This window comes from Vigna unguiculata, chromosome 1, assembly GCF_037176805.1.
Source record: "Vigna unguiculata cultivar grain cowpea cultivar isolate G323 ecotype 2 chromosome 1, ASM3717680v1, whole genome shotgun sequence".
Taxonomy (NCBI): Eukaryota; Viridiplantae; Streptophyta; class Magnoliopsida; order Fabales; family Fabaceae; genus Vigna; species Vigna unguiculata.
Window position 1 is genome coordinate 8,923,526 of NC_140792.1, and position 14,039 is coordinate 8,937,564.

At 32.2% G+C, this 14,039-nt stretch overlaps 1 protein-coding gene across 2 annotated transcripts; it reads left to right on the forward strand.

Moving 5' to 3' along the window:
* Positions 1-1,940: 1,940 nt before the first annotated feature.
* On the forward strand, positions 1,941-8,722 carry LOC114192639 (polyadenylate-binding protein-interacting protein 9-like). 2 transcript variants are annotated; one of them, XM_028082419.2, is made up of 10 exons: positions 1,942-2,622; positions 3,547-3,657; positions 3,946-3,990; positions 5,855-5,927; positions 6,033-6,145; positions 6,501-6,560; positions 6,810-6,857; positions 6,947-7,015; positions 8,251-8,312; positions 8,403-8,722. In XM_028082419.2, the coding sequence occupies exons 1-10, from the start codon at positions 2,371-2,373 to the stop codon at positions 8,458-8,460; spliced, it is 891 nt and encodes a 296-aa protein (XP_027938220.1). In that variant the 5' UTR covers positions 1,942-2,370; the 3' UTR covers positions 8,461-8,722. The 2 variants fall into 2 exon arrangements, with proteins under 2 accessions (XP_085526024.1, XP_027938220.1); XM_085669898.1 differs by lacking the exon at positions 3,946-3,990 and having other exon boundaries at positions 1,941-2,622.
* Positions 8,723-14,039: the final 5,317 nt, after the last annotated feature.

Sequence of the window (14,039 nt, forward strand, 5' to 3'; positions counted from 1 at the left end):
AAAAAAATTCAACTGTGAAAAGACAACTTCTTTATGATTCGGATGTATTTGTTTTCATTAAAATATTCTATCTTAAAAGAGACGATTAACTTGTGAGCAAACCAAGAGGACATATAATTTATTTTATTTTTAAATTTAATATAATGACGTTGACAAAATAAACACGTGCACTTAGAACTATACTTAAAAGTGTATAAATCCTTATCCCCATATGGCCCATCTTTGTTCTGTATACCATACACACCAAAAGTAGGAATGCTAAACTTTTATGCACATATATTTGGTTTGAAGTAAGTATTTATAAATAAATAGAAGTATAACAATTAAAAAGTAATACTCTTTGTAAATTGTGAACGTAGATAGGTGAGAAATTTCAACAATAACTTATTCTCAACAACAAAATATATATATAAAGGATAAAATGAATTTGAGAATCTTAAGTAGGTAACAGTCCTTGTATAAAGGTTGTTGTTAGGAATAATATATCCAGTAATTGCTAAAATAGGAAAAAAATTAGAAATTAGATATACTTGAACTCACTTTCACTTTTTAATTTATAGCTTAAAAAACATAATAGTAATATTATTTCTTTTCCCAGGTATATTTCCTAAAGAGTTTGATATGATATTTTTATAAAAAATATAATTATATATGCATATTATTTCATACGGTATATTTTAATATAAATGTTTTTATTTTTTTTCCTTTACCCATAAAATTTATTGAAAATTTTTATAAAATATACAATTATATATGCATATTATTTCATACGGTATATTTTAATATAAATGTTTTTACTTTTTTTTCCTTTACCCATAAAATTTATTGAAAATTATGGAAAATGACAAATAAATAAAGATGTAATATGAATTTTTAAAAATCTGTGTTAACTATTATTACTATTATTTTTTTAAGCATGGTAATTTTTATTTTATATTTTAGGTTTCCAGACATATATATTTTATTTAGGACACTAATTTTTATAAAATCAATTAATAAAAATGTTAAGACATAATCAAAGATGTAAAATTTCAGTATGACATTATTTGAGTGGAATGAAACTCAATTTGTTTAAGAAAAGTTCTAATTTGAGTTTATAAAAACATTTGGAAGAATAATACTATTAACTTATTATAAGTGCTGAGTTTGGTTAGATTGACAGTTTTATAATGACAAAAAAGTGCATAAAATAAAAAGTAAATTATTATTAATTTATAAATATTTAAAATTGTAAGATATTTTAATTTATAAGTTTAATTAACATAAAATTTGTTGACATTGTTAACCAATTAAAAATATAATTAAACCATTTTTTTAAATATTAATATTTGTTTTTGGGTAAGAATCAAATGTTTTTCTTAATAAAATCACCCTTCTTTAAAAATAGGATTTTTATCAAAAGTAGCTAAGCTTTTATCTCGATGATATCTAATGCAACTATATACTTAAATACTGTTATAAGTGGATAACAGTATTTTTAGATAGTATAATTTCATTTTACTTATGAAAATAATACAATGGATAGAGAATTTTAATAAATAAAAAGAATATTTTAAACAAATAACTTTTCATTTGGGGATATTAGATATAACTTTCTTGATAAAAAATTAAGTTTGCAACCACACATTTTTAGATGTTTATAGGTGAATTATTATATATATATATATATATATATATATATATATATATATATTAATTTAATTTTAATATTTGATTAAAATAACTTTTTTATTAATAAGGGATTAGTTTAAAAATATATTATTTTCTTATAATGATTATTAAAACATTTAAGAATATTACCATCTATAACAATGAATTACTATAAAAAAGTTTATACTATTAATGTAATTTTATTAATTTTAATAACTAAACTCAAAATCTTGAATTTTAAAAATAAGAAAGAAAAAGAAGAAATAAAAAACCCACACAACACAAGGAAAGGCCAAGACAGTGGTAGCTAAAGCCAAAGCCTGTGCTATTCCACACACCACCTCTACTCTCTCTCTCTCTCTTTCTCTCCTTTGCTGTGTTATGATTCATTTCTAAACCCTAATTCTCCTTTGCATTTTTTTCTTCATTGTTTTATTAGCAATTTCCGAGCATTGGTTAAATGAGTTTTTGTTCATTTCCAATTTTCTTAAATAGTAATCTAAAAAATAACTGATCATATTTTTGCTTCTGTAAATTCTGCATTTTTTCCTTTCTTTCTTTCTTTTTTTTCTTCTCTTTCTTTCCGGGCTGTATGAAGAAGTAGGGAATCTCATCGATTCCTTGTGTTTCTCTTCCATTTCCGGTCTAAAAATATCATCTTTAGGACTGAAGTGTTGCAAATTGGTGAGGGTTTTTGTGGGGTTGGTGACTTTGATTTCCATGGCTGCGGTTGCTGAGATTCCCGCTGATGCCAACAAAATGGATTCAAAACCTAAGGCTGAATCTGAATTCAGTGTCCAGAAGCTGGTTGACATGTTCACAAAGTTGAATCCTTTGGCCAAGGAGTTTTTCCCTTCATCATATCCTCCTAATCATGATCATCGCCTTCAGGGCTTTAATCAGCTCTCACCAACCCACTTTCTGGTCAACTCTAAGACTTCTGCTAATGAGAATTTCGCAAACAATCGAAGGGTAGGATTGTTCTGCCTCTGATCTCTCATTTCTAGTTTCAGCCTTGGTTTTTGCATGATTATGCCATGAATTTTGTCTATATGATAATTTGTTATGTTGTTAAAACTTTCATGTCCGGATAAAGACAGAATTTTCATCAATTTAGTGAATGAGGGAAACCTACTAGCACTAGGTGATGACTCAGAAAACAAAAATTAAAGAAATCATGATGAAATGTTCTAGCTGCACCACCTAAAAAAAGGGCGCAATGGTAGAATGAAAATACTGATTAGAGACTGAGAATCCAAGTATTTAGCAAAGTAACAGTTTTGTTGCTGCTTTAAATTCTTAACTGGGATGAATCCAATTAAGTCTCAACTATTCATGGCAATACTGTTAGAGACTGAGAACCCAAGTATTTAGCAAAGTAACAGTTTTGTTGCTGCTTTAAATTCTTAACTGGGATGAATCCAATTGAGTCTCAACTATTTGATTTTAGTTACACGTATACAAATGAAGAAATGTGGTTTTTCTGTATATATTAGTATATTTTGTGAGAGTCATGGTATGTCATGGTTGACAACTACAATTCTGGCTTCATTTTCCCGCAACTTTCTACAGTATCAGTGATCACTACACAGCCTTTCGTGCTTATTTTGTTTCTGTGGGAAATTTGTGTTTTTATTCTTCAATTTACATCATAATTAGGATGTCTTTCAGATATGTGTTGCTACCTACAACTTTTGTATTGTCTGTAATCTGTCTTCTTGTTTTATGGTGAACTCCAAATTGATTATGACAAGTTTCACACGACTGATTATGACATGTTTCACACTACAATTGTCCTATACCATATTTTTGATGTGAACATTCCAGTTTTTGTGAGCAAAGTAATCTTGCTGACAAATTGTGTTCACTGAATTTAACTCTTTCATTATCTTGCAGAGAAGAAATAGTTTTAACCAAGGAAGAAGGAGGGTGAGTGGAAGATCACTAAAGGCTCAGAGAGAAGATAGCATTAGAAGAACAGTATATGTTTCTGATATTGATCAGCATGTAAGTGAATTGAAAATGGCATGAAATCTTGATTTTGCTTGTTTAGTGTTTCCATATATCAACGAGTTTTACTTTGGCTAGCAAAGGTCTATCACAACCCTCCTCCTTTATTTGGGATTAGGACTCACTGATACTTGGCCTTTAACCAAGTGAAATGGCATTGTGTGAACTGTAATCCATGTAGCCGATCAACTAGTGGTATAGGGCTTTTGTTGTTCTAGTTTGTTTAGTGTACTGTTCCAATCATGGTAAACAGAATTATTTGAAGAATCTTTTGTCTTGGTCTAGGTTACTGAAGAGAGGCTTGCAGCATTATTCAGCAGTTGTGGACAAGTAAGTTATGAGCCTTGTTCATAGCTTGATTATTCTTTCTTTTTAGTTTACAATTAGATGAAAATATTACATTGCAGAATTTTAACTTTCTTTGAAGTTCTGTGTTGTGATTGTCATTTGTCTCCATTATCTTTTCTATGGTTATCACATAGCTTTATTGTCATTTATAGTAAACTCTGTGCCTAGGTTGCTGGAATTTCTCTTCCCTACCATTGTGCAATATGCTGAGCATGACCAACAAGTCCCTGTTCTGTTAATTTCTTTTCTGAAATTTTAGCTGTCTACTTTTCACCCAGTTCGCTGCACCATACCTCTTAGTGCGGCATGAAACCTGTTTCTTGAATAAACTCTTCACTCCATTTTATACATGATTTTTTCTGTCATTTTTTTCAGTCAGCTCAAAGCTCTTCTTTCCCTTTTTCTTGTTTCAATTTACGGTTATACTCATTCAATTCTTGAGTACAATTATCTTGGTTAGTTTTGAAGCTTTGGTTGCTGTTATTGCTATATTTTTTCCATTTAAACACATTAAATTAGTTTGGACCTGATATAAAAGACCACAGAACTGGTATGAAGTATTTATCTTTTAAAAAATGCCTCTGGCTTGTTTTGGAAATATTTCATCTGGCAAATTATTATCTAGAAATATATATATTTAATTTTTGAGAAATAATCTTTTGTTAATGTTACATATATACAGTCACTGAAAATATCAATTCCTTAACAAAATGGAAGTTGTTAATCTGTTTATCTGAAGGAATCTTAATTTAATCACTTTCGTTGACCTTCTAAGTCTGACCATGATTCTTTTGAGTTTGTGTTCATATATTTATCTTTAGTGTCAAATAAAGAATTCCAGCACACAGATTACAGTGTTATTAAATTAGGTAGTGGCAGGGTGGAGAAAACATTGGTCGTTGATGGAGTCCAATGGTTTTGTTGATCCATGGCAGAGTACTTGTCCATGTCTCCCTCCTTTGAAGAGTGACCCATTATATTTTGTTGCCCTGTTCCTTTGCTCTTTACATCTCTTTGAAATTGATGCATTTTCTGGGAATCCTCTGCTTCTCCAGTAGGCCAAAACAATTTTCAGCTGTCCTAATATGTTTTCTGGAACCTGTTTAACCTCTGCTGAGTTTTTTCCTTCTTGACCAAGGCATAGTTCTTGCTCATGGTCAAGCCTTTGTTTTTTGCTGCAGCTTCTTGAGACCAATTTTCCGTGCGATGTTCTGTTCTGTTTCTTGAGACCAACAGAGTACCTCAGTCTCAAAATTAGTCTCTTTCCATTGTTAATGACTCTGTAATTATGTCTTAAATGATCATTGCTTCTAGACTTGGAGTTTTGATAATTAAATTGCGAGGATGACATTCCTTTAAACATTTTTTGAGCATTTATGGGTGTATAAATTACAATTTTTTTCCATTGTCTTCAGCATAGCTTCCATCCTACCATGCGCTATGGCATCATAGTTTTGTTGAGGTTGGCCATTCTATGAGCTAACCAGGATAGATTATGGTTGACCCCACCCTTGGTTGCTGTTGTAATTATTTAACTATTGTTTCCCTTGAAATGGGCTCCATCTTTCTTGTATATTGACTGGCATATAACACCCTAAGTTTTAATTTTAGATGGCCATTGTTTGACATCAAGATCTTCACTAGCAGTAGTAGTCACTGAGCAGAGTTTATTAGAAATTTGATTGTGCTTCCTGACATCTCTATCTGATATACGTTGTGTTGTAGCAAAGTAATATCTCTTCTCTTGCCGACTATCTAGGATTTAAATTTAAAAGATACATCTTTTGTTATAACTATTACCCTACTTCTGTAATTAAGATGCTTTATTGGATGATTTGTATTGAAGGTAATTGATTGCCGAATTTGCGGTGACCCACATTCAGTTCTTCGTTTTGCTTTTGTTGAGTTTGCAGATGAGTGTAAGTCTTCTTCTGTAAATCATACTTCTTTAAATTCTCCTTATGGAAAATACAAATACGTATTTTCAACCATATCAAGCATTTGTATGGAATTTGTGTACACAGATGGTGCTAGAACAGCTTTAAACCTTGGTGGTACTGTACTTGGATACTATCCAGTGAGGGTTCTTCCTTCAAAAACTGCCATTCTTCCTGTGAATCCTACATTCCTCCCTAGGGTACAGAAACTCTCTGCTGCTTTATATTCATGGACATAGTTGGACTTGAAAATTCTTGTTTAGATGTAGCTTTGCCCTTTTGTTGTGATAAGAAAGCTTATTTATAGACATAGTTAGAACACCTCATTTCTGCATTGTTGAAATAAATTGATTTGCACATTTCATGAGTTCTCTTATCTCCTTGTGCCCCTTGTATATTTTATTTTCTCTTTTCAATGAATGCTTTCTTAAAATTTGAAACAGATTGTAATTTATAGATAATTATGGTTTTGTTGTGCATATGCTACATTGAGATGTAAAATGATGCTTAAAAATCTTTGGTCTATTAAATTTCTCTTTCTTCTGGAACATGCAGTCGGATGATGAGCGCGAAATGTGTGCCCGAACTGTCTATTGTACAAATATTGATAAGAAGGTATCTTATTACTTTTTGGGGAAATACAGATGTTTTTGTTACAAGTATAACTATTTTAATTTAGGAACAATTCATCATCCAGTTGGCTAGAAAGATTCAGAGCGTTAGTCATAACACTTCTTGACCTAATTAGCAGTTTTTAACAAGTTTATCAGGATAGTTATAAGATATGCCCATCTATGACATGTATAGATGGATATTGGAGCTAAAACTATTAATGCATTATTTATTTTTCTCAAATGAGTGCAGATTTCTCAAGCTGAAGTGAAGAATTTTTTTGAATCAGCTTGTGGTGAGGTTAGACCAGAACATAATTGGTTCATGCTATATATGTTGGAACTTATTTATGTTAGAAGAGTTGATTGAGTTTGCCATTCTATTTACAGGTTACGCGCCTGAGGCTTTTGGGGGACCATGTGCATTCCACTCGAATTGCTTTTGTGGAATTTGCAATGGTAAGTCTAGACTATACCACATGCAGTGCCTGCTCAGCGCTACACTTTCATAGTTTATGATAGAAATAATTGCATCACAAACAACTAAACTAATTCAACCCATGTTGACTATTTTAGGAGGATTCTATATGCTTCTATTTGATACGTGTTCATGTCAACTGTAACAATTCAATAACTTTTATTTCATAATATTCTCTATTAATTTTGAGCTCCATTGTCTTCCACTATTCTTTCATGCCATGCACCAGAATTTGAAGGATTTGGTTAACAGAGATTTCATGCTGAAGAATATAGTTCAGAATTCGATTAGTTGAGCCCAGAGATGTTAAAATTTACCTACTGTGATAATATCCATGTAACTGACCTTACTTTTGTGAGAAGACCTTTGTTGTTATTATATTGTTATACGCACTAGTTTTTGTGTTAAATTTCTCTCAAAAGTATATTTGTCTTACTACTTTAAATATTGACGTTTACTGAGTCCCTTATTTGGCAATCTTCCACTCACTTTCCCCTACACCGGTAAAGGGGTAGTTTATATCCATGTAACCAACCATATCTAGTGTGATAAGGCTTTTGTTGCTGTTATATGAACCAGTATTTTTGTTAAAATTCTCACAAAAGTATATGTATTATTATTTTATACATTGATATTCACGTAGTCCCTGACTTGACATTCTTCCACTTACTTCCCCCCTATACAGGTAAAGGGTTAGTTTATATTCAGCCAGCATTATGGTCATGAATCTACTGAAATTTCATTGTTCTGTTTACGATGTGTATTTTTAAGAGAGTAAAATGTTAAAGGAGTTTGTCTCTTTTAAAAGAATGAGCTCTTGCTAAGAATTAAGCTTTTACCTAGCAATTATTGTTTATTGTTCTAGATACCTCAAATGGGTTATGGATGAGTTAGATTTGATTGATCTCTTGACCCGTTCTTTGTCTTCTAGAAGCATAATTGTTAACCCATCAAGAGGACTTTACAGATTATATATGGTTTTCCTTAGTACAGGATGCATGAATTAATATTTCTATTTTCTTAAATGGATGAATATACTGGTGACCTATGGAATAATCAAAATTTTCTCTCGTTTCGTAAAGCTTGTCACAAGAGCATTTACATAAACTCTAAAGATTTAATGATTTCTTTTGTGTTGTGCTTTCACTGTAATGAATTGTGTTATCTTGCACAAGCGGAAGATTATGTTGACTGGCACTTTTTTCTTACTGAGCAGGCTGAAAGTGCCATTATTGCACTAAACTGTAGTGGGATGCTCTTGGGATCTCAGCCTATAAGGTTTGGTGCCTTTCCCTAAGCATAGTTTCTGTTATGCAAGTTTCAACTAAATTTATTTAAGCCATATTGATTTTTTCCCTTGTTCTGTAGGGTAAGTCCATCAAAGACTCCGGTGAGGCCAAGGGTCACTCGTCCGGCATCCCATTAACTGATCAACATGGTCCAAGACTAGAGAGAGAGAGAGAGAGGATATGTGGTCAACGTTCCAGTTGAGACTTGTGTAGAAAGGGTGGTGAAACTTCCCTTTGTTTCAGTATTTTCATCTTTTTCTGTCAACAGCGGTTCCTTTTTTCTTTTTGTCAGGGCATATAACTACCATGCACTAGTTAAACTTTCCTAGCATCCAGTCTTGATCTTGAAACATTTTACCGTATCTACATTGAAATGGTCCAGTTTCAGTTTTCTTGTTACTTGGAGCGAGTGTTAATCGTACTTCATAACTTGCTTTAATCTTTTACAGAATTACAGGCGTAATTCTTATAGATCAGTATTTTTTAGCGGCATCTCAATTGGGCAACCATTCAATCGAGTGAGAATATCTGATTTTGGGTTCCCTCGAATTGGAAATGAGTTTGATGAAAGTGCTTTTATACTGTCAATCATCAGAAATTATTGCCTTCTCTTTAAGGTAATTATGATAAAAATTGACAAATTTTCATCTTAAGTGTTACAATATTGTATATACACTAATTGAATTCTTACAGAGCATGATTATGGTGCATGCCGCCTACATACTACATATTTGGTTTCGTATCAGATTAAGTTAAAAGGATTCTCAATCAATGACATTTAATTGAAAGTTATTTGAATGACTTTCATTTTATTCATAAAGTGGATCCAAGGTTCTCAAAGTACATTGCATTGGTATGTTGTTGGTCTTTATTCTGAAACAATTTGGAATGTATCATTGCTTAATGTTCTTTATTTGAGTGTTCTTACCTCAATAGTTGTGATTAGGCGGCATCTCCACTTAGTTTTAAGAATTTAGGCACATATGCAGATTTGGCTGGACCAGTGAAAACACTGGTCCCCTACAGAACATGCATAAACATCTGAATATAACACCTTTTTCTTGTCATTTTTTTTAATGAAAGATGCAAAGCATCCATCTTTGTGATATCTATACTGTTGTGTGGTTCCTTTTGGCAGGTTCCTCCATCTTGGATTCCCACTAAACCTGGAATTGATTCCATTATCTAAATGCCTTTTAGGAATGTCTGATGCTAATTGATAAATGAGCTGTATTAAATATAAAATTAGATATGGAAAATATCCTTGGGTAAAATGTTGTTAACCAGCCTTGGATTAGGAAAACGATACTCTAATATCCTTATGCTTTAAAAGAATATATTATCTTCTGTATAGTTTAATAAATAATAGACATTCCTTTTTTATTTTGTTTTAATAAATGACACTTATTTTCCATGCTTTTAATAAATGTTATTAATTGTTATATATGTGAACAAATAGTCACTTGCATTGCTTTATTTAACAATATCACGTTTACTAAAACTTTAATAAATAATTATAAAGCTAAAAGCTAAAGCTTTAAAATATAAAAATTAAAGATTTTTTGTATACAAAAAATTTAAAAGTTGTACCTTATCAATCGAATAAGGAAGTAGGGTGAGCCTTTATTAAAAGTATAAGGAAATAAGTGTCCTTTATTAAAAAAAATTTAATACCATTTTTGCTTCTAATATTTGGAGCAATTGTTCAATATTTTTGTTTTCAATTTTTTTACTCAATATGATTTGTTTCATTGGATCAAAATTAATGTTGTTAGAGGGTGATGACTTGATAGAGTGATGCATTTGTATTTTTGCAAGAAGAAAAGTGTTCATATCATTTTACCAAGTCATCATTTTTTAGTTAATGTCAACATAAAGGAAGGGATCATATTTTGACTACTATTAATAAATATTGGAACCACAATGAGTTTACAAAAAATTGAAGAAAAACCTTAAACAATTGCTACAAATAATAAGACTAAAAGAGATATTAAACCTTGAAAAAATGAAAGTTGAATGTCTATTTACAAATAATGAGTATAAGTGTCATTAGTGTAAAAGAAACACACTATATATATATATATATATATATATATATATATATATATATGTATGTATGTATGTATGTATTACGAGGTCAATATAGCACTTCGCGAAGGTCTCTAGACTTCTGAATGGATTCTTCTCCCACTTACTGTGGTCGTTAGTCAAATGTTTGTCATTCTCTTGGTAAAACTGGGGTGTACCTTCAAAAGAGACTCCAACGCTCAAGTCAACACAAGACTTTTCCTTTTTAGGTCAAATCTCTAAGTTTGTGATTAGTGAAAAAGGTCTCCTTAATTACTTGGGTCCACTTGTATTTATACTAATTGTTTTACTTGTTTATCTTATCACCTTATGTATACAGTGGTTTTGTTGTTGGTTTTGAGCCTTGAGGCCTTTGGTTGAGGCTGCCTAGGGCTGTTATTAGAGGCCAATTCTATTAGGAAGCTTGCTAGGTCCTTCAGCGATTTTCTCTAAGTTAATTCATGCTAAGAAAGTAAGGGCGAGAGGACCACTTACATGCCAGCCTGCCGATAATTCGACCCTATTTGATGTGATGTACACACGTTCTCGACTTTGGGTTTAGTTGCTTAGTTGTAGACCATTCGGTCCTATATGGTACACCAACTCCCCAACCTTTTCCAGTTTTGTTTGCTACATGTTCTAGGAGTGGTTTACTGATTCATTAAATTGTTTTTAGGAAAAAAAATCTTATTTCTTTGGCTTATCACTTTACATGAGAATTCATTGAGGGAGAACGGTGAAGAGGTTCATTGAGGGAGTGATGTGACATGATTAGGTTGAGGAGGGGAATCTTTTCGTCAAGGAGACTTGGCTTGGCTTAGGCTAGGAAGTTGTAGCCAGGGGCGGATCATCATGGGTGCAGGAGGGGCCTTGGCCCCCCCAAAAATTTTGAAACTTTTTTTACAATAAATATTTTGATTTTTTTATTATAAATATTAAATTAAATATTTTATTTCTTTTATAAACATAATAATTAATACTAATAAATAATAAAATATAAAATCAAATATAATAAAGAATAAAGATTAAAAAGATTTATCAAGATATTTTTAATTATTTGTTTTCATTATAGATTGTGTTTTTCATAAATTGTTTTCATATTTCATTTTCATCTGTTTTCTTTTGCTTTTGAAAAGAAAAAGATCTATTATTTTTTCTCTTATTTCTCCTTTATTCTCTTCACTCCTCAAGGAAGAAAAGAAGAAAGTAATTCTTTCGTCTCACTTGATAGTGAAATATTAATTCAATAATTTATTTAATGAGCCTATTTTATATGTCTATATCTTGAATTTCTTACAAATTGTTCTCATCTTCAATTCTTACCTATTTTCTTTTCTTTCGGAAGAGAAAAAAATCAATTATTTTTGCTTTCATCTCTCAACTGTTCTCTTCCATTTGAAGAAATAAAGAAGAAGGTAATTCTCTCTTTTGTCTCACTTGATAGTGAAATATTAGTTTAATAATTTATTTAATGAGTCTCTTTTATATTAATTTTTTATTTTATAAGAAAAAATGATTGTACTGTGTGTTTTTTATAATTGAATTTTAAGTGTGGTTTGATTATCATCGAATTTTCTTTTGGTATTTATGTCTCTCAATTTTTTATTAGATTATGATAAATCATTTTTTAGTATTTTTTTTTAAAATAGGTATATTGATGAAGAATAAAGGAATAGATTATTTAAATAGATATATTGATAAATCATTTTTGGTATTTATGTCTCTCAATTTTCTTTGTATACTTCATTTTTTATTGTATTAGTGACAATAATGAAATGTATAAATTTTAGATGTATTATTTGGGCACCCCCAACAATGTTGGTCAAGATCCGCCACTGGTTGTAGCAGAGATTGACATTCAACTTAATGCAAAAATGAGGATAGTGGGGGAATATGCAAAGTTGCTTCGTGTTGTTGTGACGTGTGCAAAATTGTAATGATGGCAATTGGGATGAACATGCATATGAAGAGTCGTGGGAATTGCCTATAAAAAGGGATCATTTGTCAATTTTACTATTGTATGGTCATTTTCTTATCTTTGCTGCCGAGATATTGCATAGAAGAATTTTTTAAGTGTGGTCAAGTAAGGGGTCAATGGGAGGGTTGGGCAGTCAGGGTAGTCGACCTTTAAGTTCTTATTTAAGTGATTCTTTATCGAGGATGGGTGGGTTGGTGATAGATCATATTCCTGATATTAGGGAGGATCCAATAGAGGAGTGAGCTGAAAACAATTTGTCGTGCAAGGAAGGGTAAGAGTGGGTGTCCCCATTAGTTAAGGGGTAGTTTTCATTATATAGGTGGTCTAGGATTTTGAACTCATGGTTGTAGAGTATCTACGTGTTTGAGAGGAGTGTGTCATTGGGCATAGTTGCGTGAGTGAGGGTGAGTGTCGTAGACAATGTTTGTCATGGATGAGAGTATTACACCGAGGATTTTTTTACATGTATATGTGTCATTTTGTTTAGTTGCCAATTTGATTACTTTTGATGAGTTTACTATGGGGGGGCTTCATTTGTTAAATGTCGCTCCTACCCACCTGCATCATAACAGTTGGGGTTACCTTCAAGCGTTTAGGTTGCTTTGCCAATCATAGTACTTGCGTCCATCACCTGAATGTTTCTTGTATTTCTATGATACACGTCTTAAAGATTTGGCTACTTGGTTGTCATTGGTTAGCTATCCTGGTATCAGTGTTTTGAATGTTTATTCTAAGTCCTTTAAGTGTTTTAAAGATGCTTTCTTTAGGGTTGTTTTGAAGTCGGCTGGCCAGGCCTATTTTTATGATGACGGTGGCAAGACAAAATTTCCTTTTTATTGAATTGATAATCTATGGAGGTACAAGGATTGGCAGATTGTGGGGATTCATAAGAATTTTCCCCACAAATTGCCTACCAAAAGTTTAGTTAGGATGTAGTTGTCTACCTAACCTATTGTTGAACTACAAGGTAGTTTTTAACTTGTGGATCTAACTTGTGTTTTTGTTTGTTTTGAACAAGTTGTTCCTCTATGTAAGACACATGGCACAACATGCCAAGAAGGACGGGATGGAGGTGAACATGTTCAGGAGTTTGAGGCAATAGTTGGTTGAGGAAGCCAAGAAGTTCGGGGAGATTGATGTCCCTAATTTGTAGGGGACCATGGTGGATGCTCATCGACCCGATAATAGTAAGAGGAAGAGCACGCCGTCTACACAGAAGGGCATCAGAAAGGAGAGAAAGAAACAAGTGTCAAACTTCTCAGCTAGACGGGGGGAATTCAGCTTGGGGGAGTAGGCCATTGGAATTCAGTGTTCTGGAGAAACTAGAAGTCAACATTCGAAAAGTGATAGAAATCTTGACGAGGAAGTGATGAAAAATTTGGATAGGTGGAACCGAGTGCCTCTATTTGAGCCATGTTAGAGTTTAGCAGCAAGGCTTTAGTAATGGACTAGAAGGTAACCAGGTTGCTGTAGGGAGTTGAGGGATGGGAATAAAGCCAAGTTGGCAAAAGATTTGTCTTTGCTTCAAACCAAGTATGACGAGGACAAACTACCTTGGGTTAGGAAGAAGAAGGCTTGGGAGGCTGACTAGGATCCTGGGAGTGGTGTTTGGACTCTGGGAAGAAAGATAAGGACAAAGAGAAGAAATTGGAGGTTGAAGTAAAGGAATGG

Coding starts and splice junctions, on each gene's coding strand:
- LOC114192639 (XM_028082419.2), top strand. CDS start 2,371: ATGGCTGCGGTTGCTGAGATTCCCGCTGATGCCAACAAAATGGATTCA. Junction 6,146..6,500: donor ATCCTACATTCCTCCCTAGG/GTACAGAAACTC, acceptor TGGAACATGCAG/TCGGATGATGAGCGCGAAAT. Junction 6,858..6,946: donor TTGAATCAGCTTGTGGTGAG/GTTAGACCAGAA, acceptor TTCTATTTACAG/GTTACGCGCCTGAGGCTTTT.